General features: G+C 33.3%; 1 protein-coding gene across 1 annotated transcript in view; it reads left to right on the top strand.

The window, feature by feature from the left end:
* LOC106867446 (ceramide glucosyltransferase) overlaps positions 1-11,083 on the top strand; it is a 105,953-nt gene that overhangs the window by 76,295 nt on the left and 18,575 nt on the right. The window contains exons 3-5 of the mRNA XM_052968588.1: positions 4,642-4,744; positions 7,514-7,615; positions 8,194-8,306. Of these exons, the coding sequence (XP_052824548.1) occupies positions 4,642-4,744; positions 7,514-7,615; positions 8,194-8,306 (318 nt within the window). The remainder of the gene's footprint in view (positions 1-4,641; positions 4,745-7,513; positions 7,616-8,193; positions 8,307-11,083) is intronic.

Genomic DNA, 11,083 nt, shown 5'->3' on the forward strand with positions numbered 1-11,083 from the left:
ATATATATATATATATATATATATATATATATATATACACACATATATAAATGTTTGTATATGAATACATATACATATCTAGATATATATATATATATATGTATTGTATAAACATATATATATTTATGTGGAGAATGGAGCAACGAATACAAGAAAAAGCAATACTGTTGGACTAGTTAGCCGCTGTTTTATTACGTGGAGGTTATGTATTGAGTCATCGTGGAGGTTGAGGTTATGTAGTGAGTCATTGTGTATGTTATATATATATGGGAGAATTAATGAAAAAATAACAAACGAAGACAAGTATTGTAAACAACAAATGGATGTGTTAGTATAACGCTCGGGAATAGAGAAAGTCTTTAATGTTTTGAGCCTGAGCTCTTCAACAGAAAGGAACACAGAAAGAAATAAGGAGAGAAAAAAATGTGTAGTGGTCAACGATCTATCATGGCGAATGCTGGGCAGAAGGATTGCACAGGAGAGTTAAGAAGGGGAGATAACAAAATAGTAGTGATCCCAAAACGAAGGTGCATGTGTGTGAGAGAATGCTGGTGATCTTAACGTATGTAGGTGTGAAGGTGTGAAAATGTGGGGATTGGAATTTGTCAATATCTATATATATATATACATACACACACACACACACACACACACACACACACACACACATATACGTATATATACACATGTATTCATGTGCATATATATATATATATATATACACACAAACTCATGCTAGCATGGAAAACAGACATTAAATGAACAAAGGAAATTAATTAGTTTGATATATTTATAGAATATTATTCTTTTCTATAATTAGTGTAGATTGCAGCTTTAACATTTTTCATTGTCCCTACTCCTTACCAAGATTAACATTAAGAATAGTATCTGACTATATATTTTCACTACTGTGGATACATAGTTATGAAACCTATTTACTTAAGTCCTTACAACATTGGATAGTGAACCAATGTAGACAATACAATCTCAAAGAATGTAACTGGAAAATGGTTCAGTTGAATTCAGTTCACTTCGTATGTTTAGTTCTGTGTATCGTTGTCCAGTGTTTGGTTAGTACTGTAGCAGGTTATACGAATTCAAGATATTCAAAACTGTATTAAACTAAAGTTTTAACCACTAGTGTGTGTGTGTAAAAATATATATATATACACCTTATGTGTATGAGTCAGATGTAAACAGATATTTGCATAAACTATTAAAGTAAAATACTCAGCAATCAATAAGGAAATATATTTCCTTTTCCTCTTGGGTTGGCTCTAGTAATACAACTATCAGTCTGCAAGGACTTTAATGTAATGCCAAGCCACTTATCCAGTGCTTGTGCTATGAATGTAATATTATATTGACAAACTTAGTAATTTGCATACTTTTACTGGGTATTGATTGATATTTATTTTGTGGTATTTTTGTAGTTAAACCATCTAATTCCTTTGTTTTATAGAAATGACCACATGCATCCTGTTGCTTTTCCCTCAAAATCTCGTTTCCTTTTCCTCAAGATTTGTTCTTATGTGAATATGATAAACCAATTTTTTCTCTGCTGTGTTAATTAATGAGGAACATAGAGTAATAAATATTTGCACAATAAGTTCTAGAATAAATCTTCATAGAGTCAACAAATTTGGTTGAGGTTTAGTTTTTGACTGAATTTCATCTCCTTTTAACTGAAATTTAGGTCACTTCAGTAATTGATCAAAGTTGACTCATCAATGATACTGATTTAAGCATAGCTTTGAAGCTTGTGTTTGTAGTTGTTATTTTTATCTTTAATGATTGTTGAAATGGTTCAAATTTTTATTGTTCAGAAAGCATTTTTATAAGATAATTGTAATAAACAAATTATAAAAAGTTTGTTTGTAAAATAATCCCATTTACATACATATGCTAAACTATTATTTTCATGTGCAGGGAATATTATTTATTGTACTTATGGTATACAGGGTATTGGACAATTTAGCTAGGTGCATTGAACTAAAAGATGTTTTATCAAGTTTGGGAGTCAACAGTTCATATCCTAACATTTATCTTTTATTCTGCCTAAGTCCACTTATCTACATCCAGATACTGTGTAGAAGAACAATATAGGGTTAATGAATATGACACTGTGAGCTCATATTGTCTTAGGGGGAGAGAGAGAGAGAGGCTCTATTTGGTTGATTTTCTCTGGGTACACTGAATAAATAAGAAAATTTTTAGTATCACTAGTGACTCTAATGATTGACAAGATTCATCTAACTTAAAAATACATCAAGATAGTATTTTAGAGTACCACTAAATTCCTAGCTTTTTTATATATATATATATATTTACATATATTTCCTACTATGCTCTTCTGTTATAGACTAATTTGTCTCAAATGAAACATCGACCATGTTGAAAGCCTCTGGAAGAGACAAATAGCTGTAAAATTCAGTTTTATAACTTGTTGAGCTGATGGACATTTTATTGTTTCATTTGTTAAGCTTCACTATTTAGAAATGAGACAGCTATAAGTATATTGAAATATTTTAGATTTTGTAACTATTAGCTGAAAAAAGTTTTGATTGGAAACAAACTGGTATGGAATATCTAAGGTACTGGTGGTTAGACTCACTTTAGGTCTAATAGCAAAACTTCTACTATATTTCTGAATATTGTTAATTACACATTGATATATCTTTGGTTATGAAGTCTGTGAGAAAACCTAAACAGTAGATTAATATTTCAGCATATTGAATCAACAATGTGGTTGTAAACAAGCTTCTGAACTATATAGCCATGCCTATAAAATTACCCATGTGTCTATATGCATGTAAAATGGTTAGGGACAACAAAGGGCACATAGTGGTAATGTTTCACCAATTCATGTAGATATCTAAATGTAAAGGCCTATATGGATCTTACTGTTGTATATCACTATATTATTAAAATATAGTGGCCTCAAGTCCACAGGTCTGTCAAGCCTGCTAATCAATTAAAACTTCTCCAGTTTTATTTTGATTATTCAAAGCAGTAAATTAATTTCACTTCTACATCCAAGGCAACAGATATTCGTATCAATCCACTGAGCTATGACCTACCAAATTCTTTATCTCCACTTTCCTTAAATAATTTACCAGAAGTTGTGCTGCTGACAGATAAATTATAATCATAGCCTGAAAGAAATCATTATTACAAAATGAGAACCATTCAAAGCAGAATTTATATTAAATATGTAAAGAGCAAAGCACATTATTTGATACACAGCACACAGTTACACAATGTGCTAAGCTGCTGCTGGGTATTTTATGTTTTGCTGAATTCTCTATGGTACTCTTTGACCCATATACTCTACTGGTTGGACTCCCACATAGAAAGCTGCTGTTTACTCTTACCTCTAAACATACAGTTCTTTTCATTTATTGGCCTCTCCTTCCCTATCGAACCTAGTAAAAGAATAGCATCTGATGGTGTCCTGAAACTTCTGTCAAACTCTTTCAGCTCTTTTCACAAAGCCCTTCAACTTCTTTACTCTATTGTAGACACAGTTATTAGCACAATGTTTAAATAGACTATAATTTCTACTTGCTCCTTTTCATTAACTTTATGGAACTATTGATTCAAAACTAGTCTTTGCAACAGCTGTGTGCACACCCACACATATATTCCCATATATTTATGATTATATGTTAAGATAGCTATGTTATATTTAGAAGTTCTCTTTACTGTTTAGGTCTTTAATTTCATCATTGATTATTGATTTGACTGTATTATGTTTGTTTTGGTGAATTGGGAAAATATAATTTTTGGGAGATTAATAATAATTGATGTTTTATTAAAGCTTAGTATAGATTACTCTGGAATTGGTAGCTGTATTGTTAAAGTAAAGAACTGGCATATTTGTTTCATAACCAGAAGTGTTTGATTGCTGGTACAACAATATATGGAACTGAATGTAAAATGTTTATTTGGCTAATTTTCATGAAACCTGGCTGATTTGGAACCTTTACTCATGGCTGATAACTTTTTTCCTTAATTTTAAGGTTAATTTTCATTTTTGTGTGCACCAAAAGTTTTTTTAATTGAAATTAGACAAAGCAACTATTGGTAAATTATTTTTGACAAGAGCCCATATAGATATTAGAATTTATAGGTTTTAGCTGTAAAAAAATTTTAATATTTTGTTTTAGAATTTTGTACCAAAATTATAAAGTTAACTTCCACAGTAAACCTGTTTTTATATGGATAAACTTATTTTTCTATTCACATATTTTTGGTGTTTAGCTTTTCCACACACATGCGCATGCGCACACACACACACACACACACACACACATACATGTTGGTATGTATATTGTAAAATACTGTTTGGAAGTTGCTCTCCATAATTTAAAAAAGAAAATCATCAAAAACTGCTTCTATTTTAAATCAGATGTTTTATTGTCTGGACTGAAAACTTGCTTGTACATAACTGTTAAAATTTTGCTTATTTCTGAAAATCGTTAAGTGAAATCAACACCTTTCCTGTCAAGTAGGTAAAATTTACAAAAATGGATTATAGTAATAAAACCAGTAAGCTGCATTTTAGCTAGAAGCTACATCATGCCATGACATTTTGATGTTGCACCATTACCTGATGTATTATTTTTCTTCTTTTTACAGTATGAACTTTTATTTTGTGTTCAAAATGAACAAGATCCAGCCATTTTTATTGTTCAAAGCCTCATTGCAAAATATCCAAATGCTGATAGCAGACTTTTTATATGTAAGTGTGTTACAATATTGTTTTCTTTAAGTATTTTTTTCTGCATGAATTTTTTTTTTTTTTTTTTTTTTTTTTTTTTTACATCAACAAAACCTTTTATGCTGAAATGACTCATAACTTATAACATGTTTCTGCTTCCTGGTTCTGTTCCACTCACAAAACAGTATATGTGGAACTGTGACCTGAAAATAGGATTGTAAATTTATAGAAATTTCATTATAATGTGTACACACACACACACACATTTCAGTCATTTGAATGTGGCCATGCTTGAAAGGTTTTAGTTGAACAAATCGACTCAAGGACTTGTTTTTAAGCTTAGTACTTATTCTATCAGTCTCTTTTGCCAAACTGCTAAGTTACGGAGTTGTAAACACACCAACACCAGTTGTCAAGCAGTGATGGGACACACACACACGATAGGTTTCTTTCAGTTTCCATTTACCAAATCCACTCACAAGGCTTTGGTCAGCCTGAGGCTATAGTAGAAGACACTTGCCCAAGTGGGACTGAATCTGGAACCATGTGGTTGGGAAGCAAACTTCTAATCACAGAGTCATGCCTGTGTGTGTTTGTGGAATATACATTGTCATCATCATCGTTTAACGTCCGCTTTCCATGCTAGCATGGGTTGAACGATTTGACTGAGGACTGGTGAACTAGATGGCAACACCAGGCTCCAATCTGATTTGGCAGAGTTTCTACTGCTGGATGCCCTTCCTAACGCCAACCACTCCGAGAGTGTAGTGGGTGCTTTTACATGTCACCGGCACAAAGGCCAGTCAGGCTTTACTGGCAACGGCCACGCTCAGAATGGTGTATTTTATGTGCCACCTGCACAAGAGCCAGTCCAGCGGCACTGGCAACAATCTCGCTCGAAAGTCTTTACACGTGTCACCGGCACAAGTACCAGAAAGGCGATGCTGGGCACAAAGAAAATGAATTCTGTAAACAGGTTCATGTAGTTATTAATCATCAGATGCTCTAAGTACCTACTACAAGTAATGATATTGTGGATGCAGACTTATCGAAATTGAGAAATAAATGCAGACAGTCTTTTGAAGATTGGGAAATAAAAGAAACCAAGTAGAAATGGAAATGGAATTAATAGTTGTTTACAAGGAAGAAATGCAGATTTGGAGTGTAACGGTGGTAATATTATTATTATTATTTCACTGACTGCATTAAACCGAATAGGATGTTTTATTAACTAGTCTAATTTAGGGAAAGGGAAATGTAAAAAATAAATGTAATACTGTTGGTCTTATTGAAAAACATTGATCTGTATCCATAGCACCGTAATTGTATATTTGATTGTGATAGCTATAACTGGAAACTTTTATGAGGTTATTTTTAATGACTTGTGCATAGTGATTCTACTTAGAACTCTCACTATTCTCATCTCTCTCTCTCTCTCTCTCTAGACAGTAAATTAGTGCAGTGCTATGGTGGTACTTTAGTTCTGCCTCTCAGTCTCCCATTATATCTCACTTGCAGTCTTCTCTCTGTATACCTGGAACTATTCTGTCTGTCTGTCTCTGCTTCACCTAAATTCCAATGTTACCCTCCACTCCACTCAGAAGTACTGTGTAACCTTGACATGTGCTAACCCATCCCACTTGGCTCAATTATTCAGACTCCAAAATGTATCATCAGGAGGATTTTTTTGTGATATTATGAAGTTGTTTAACTCCAAGTCAGTCTTGATCATGCAGACCTATGATCAAAGGCATTCCAGACATGACCAACCTGTCCTTTTATATACGCTAACATTGCTCTTTATGTCTTTCCATTGTTTGTGGTATGAACAAGATTTGACTATTTTTAGCTGGTTGAGTCATCATGTAGACACTCTCTTCAAGGAGTAGATATATTAAATAGTTACATAATATGTTTAATCAGACGTACAAAAGATATTGACTACTTGGAGCTCTTCTTGAAAAAATTCAGCAAAAGTTTACACCATTCCAAACAAAGTGAAATATGTCTATTTTAGTTTTGCATTGATTTTGGATGGGTGGAGGAACTCAGATTGGCTGTTTTCCTCAACTTTCAATAAAAGCTTCTTAGTTTCTTCTGAGAAGTTTCTCTATGGGGACTTAATATATATTAGGTTATAGACCTTCAATGAAATTTTCTTAGCTAGTCTTTATGGTGATTTAGACTATATTGTGTAATACTGTCATTAAAATTTTTTAGCTGTTCTCTTTACATACATACATATATACACACACACACACGCGCGCGCACGCTAGAAAAATGCAAAATCACAACTTGAATAAAATTATACAAAAAATTTCATTTATTTGTTTATTTAGTTAATAGACTAAAGTGTGGCTGTGTGGTAAGTTTGTTTCCCAACCACATGGTTCCGGGTTCAGTTCCACTGCGTGACACCTTGGGCAAGTGTCTTCTACTATAGCCTCAGGCTGACAAGCCTTGTGAGTGGGATTTGGTAGATGAAAACTGAAAGAAACCAGTTGCATATGTTTGTGTGTCCATCACCACTTGACTACAGGTGTTGATGAGTTTATGTCCCTGTAACTTCACAATTCATCAAAAAAGGTCAATAGGATAAGCAACCATGTTTGCCAAGTATCCCAGCATGGCTGTAGTCGGATGACAAACAAATTAAAGGATAAAAGATTTTATATTGTTACTCTTGGACTTAGATTCAAAGTTTCCAAAAATCATAATTAATAATTAAGGTAATTTTTGATAAAAAGTTTTAGTAGTTTTTAATTTTTTTCCCCAAAATTTGAATTGTAGGTTCCAAAAATGTGGGTCCAAACGGGAAGATCAACAATATGGTGGCTGCCTATGACAATGCCAAGTACAATCTTATCGCTATCAATGACAGCGGTATGAGAAGTAAGTTTATATTTTACAGTTCTCTTCTCTTGGTGGTGTTTTCTGTGTCAACTTCTCTAAAAAATTTAAATATTAAACCAATAACATCAGTGATAGTGATAAAGTAATGAATATTGCATTACGTAAGTCTTTTGTTAATAAAGTAATTGAAGTGTCAATCTGTTAGCTAACTTTTTATGCCACTTGTGTCTATTGTTGTTGAGTCAACAGCTGCTGACCTAGTAAAAGAGACTTGCTAGCTGAATCAGAATTAACATTTATAATGTACAGATAGTTTTGTTTTCTTTTGTTTAATGAATATTATTATTATAACGTGAGCTGGCAGAATGGTTAGCATACCAGACAAAATGCTTTGTGGCATTTTGATTGTCTTTCATTCTAATTTTAATTGCATTTGAGGTTGACTTTGCCTTTCATCCTTTCAGGGTTGATAAATTAAGTACCAGTGAAACACTGGGGTCGATGTAATCAACTAGTCCTCTCCCACAAAATTTCAGGCTCCTTTCTTTGGTAGAAAGGATTATTATTATTGTTATTGTTATTATTATTATTATTATTATTATCTTCATCTATTTCAGTGTCTCCTGAAACCTTACTTGATATGGTGAGTGCTCTCACTCCCAAAGTTGGTTTAGTACATCAGATGCCCTATTGCTGTAATCGGAAAGGGTTTGCGTCTGCTTACGAAAAGGTAACATTTATTTCATAATTTTCATTTGAATCCTCATCCTACTCCTAAGGTGGATGACAATATTATGATAGATAAGGTTCTATTCTTTTAAGAAAATTTACCACCTCTAAATAGATTAGTTAATTGAAGGAAGTGGGGATGTGCGTAAAATTGAACCTTCTAAATCAACTTTATAGATTTCAGATTTCTTTAACATCATACCTATATTGGTATCCAATGACATCTGGAATCAGAACCAAATTCTTTATAAATTCACTGTTGTTGTAGTGAAATTTAATGGGTTAAAAAAAAGGCTTGCTGGATCTGTATTTATGTTCATCATCATCATAACTTTTTTTCTTTCTTTGCATGAAATGGGGACAGCATATTACATCTCTCAATCGTTTGTCATCTTGTCTAGGACAACCATCATTCTGAGATCTAACCTTGCTACCTCATTTCTTTTTAACCCTTTAACATTTAAATTAGTCATATTCAACCAGAATATTTTACTTGTTTTATCATCAAACTGGCCTGATTTGGTCATCAGTCACATTTACCCTAGAATATTATTCTAAAAACAATCAATCACATCATTGAAATCTCAGAGCTACCACATGATACATGACCAATTCAAATCATTGTGAATAAATAAATAAATATAGGCGCAGGAGTGGCTGTGTGGTAAGTAGCTTGCTTACCAACCACATGGTTCCGGGTTCATTCCCACTACGTGGCACCTTGGGTAAGTGTCTTCTACTATAGCCTCGGGCCAACCAAAGCCTTGTGAGTGGATTTGGTTGACGGAAACTGAAAGAAGCCTGTCGTCATCATCATCATCATCGATATATATATATATATGTATGTGTGTTTGTCCCCCAACATCGCTTGACAACCGATGGTGGTGTGTTTAGGTCCCCCGTAACTTAGCGGTTCGGCAAAAGAGACCGATAGAATAAGTACTAGGCATCTAAAGAATAAGTCCTGGGGTCGATTTGCTCGACTAAAGGCGGTGCTCCAGCATGGCCGCAGTTAAATAACTGAAACAAGTAAAAGTGATAAAAGAGATAAATAAATAAATATTACTTTTGATAGGTAACGTCAACTAATAACACATAGCACATTTGTTCACGACCTATGTATATCAGCTGAAGCCTTTAATGTGTGCAATTTACTTTCCATGCTGATTAATTATCGTTACATAACCAGCAGGCCTTGTGTGCGTCATTTCTCTCCAGCCTCTGCTGGTCTTTCATGTTTCATGCCCATGACAAGAACTAATGGATTACTGCTTGCTATAAATTTCTATAAGGATCCTGTTTTGAGTTTTGTTTCTAATTTGTGATGAAATTGTGTACAAAAAGATTAAAAATAAAATTTATTTACTCTTTACTCTCTAAAATGTAATGCTTATTTATCTACATTGTTTTGAATCAGTCATGCATTATCTTGTAGCTTTGAGATTTCAATGATGTAATTGTATATTTTTGAAATGACATTATAGGGTAGGTGTGAGGCTATATCTGACCAATTTGAACATAGAACAGCTAGGATATTTGGGTTAGATATAAGCTAGTTTAAATGCTAAAGGGTTAAATTCATTTAGAAAATTAGTTTTCACTGAATTGCCTCAGTCAATTTTTCTTATGATAAACATGTAGAGATGTCTCGAGGCAGGTGGCAAGTGATTTAGTTAAGATCACTCAATAAATAGAACATGAAAAATTTGAAAAATAAGATGAAAAGGTACATGAAATTGTGTTAGTAGTGTTAAGGCAAGAATTTCTACAAGTCATCAACATCCGTGGGGTAATGGGGGGAAATAAATAAAATTGAATACTTTCTAAGCTATACAACTGAAGGGTGTGAATGAGGAAAATGAACACTGAGCTAATGCTATAGTAGATTATATCAGTAGGGAAACAAACCTGACGATCTGGTTACACTAATGGCTCATTATTTGCACTAGACACATTCCTTGTTATGGTTGGATTTAATTAGTATTGAAATAGGAGTCAATAGTCCTGGCAAATACATTATGTAGGCATATGAGTGTTATTAGCTAGTGAAACTTCCAAAGTATTAAAGATAGGATTTCCAGCAGCTGAAGAACATATGAAGTGCTATTTACCTGACATAGCATGAGTAAAGGTAGAAACTATAGGGTAATATATATGTACAAAGACACTATCTTTTTTATTGGTAGCTTTAGATTATTCATCTGATGTCAATTAGTTATATATATATATGTGTGTGTGTGTGTATGTATATATATATGTATATATCTATTTGTGTGTGTATATATGTATATATCTATTTGTGTGTGTATATATGTATATATATATAGTGTGTGTGTGTGTGTACATGTATGTATATATATATAGTGTATATATATATAGATGAGGTCCTAGGGAAGGCCTATCCACAAAACTGAGTGCTTGAAGCGTGTCCCACCCACACGTAACAACACACTTTTCACCCACTCTACCCTAAGAAGTTAAAGTACAACTCTTCTTCTAATTGCACGTTTCTCTTCTTCACATTTCCTCTTCATGCTTTATGATTGTTTTCCAATCCTCTTTCTTGTCCTCACTGCTGTGCTCACTGTATCACTGTTCCCCACCACCGACATCGACTCTCTATTTTTCTAACCAGATTTTATGTTCATATTCTTTTTACTTGTGAGTATACCCTAGCACTACACCATCTCTCTTCTGCTTTCTTGCACTTTTGCTGTTTCCTACTCTTTCTCTATCTCTCTCGCTCTCTCTCTCGCTCTCTATCTCTCTCTCTCTCTC

Source organism: Octopus bimaculoides, chromosome 6 (assembly GCF_001194135.2).
Source record: "Octopus bimaculoides isolate UCB-OBI-ISO-001 chromosome 6, ASM119413v2, whole genome shotgun sequence".
Classification (NCBI taxonomy): Eukaryota; Metazoa; Mollusca; class Cephalopoda; order Octopoda; family Octopodidae; genus Octopus; species Octopus bimaculoides.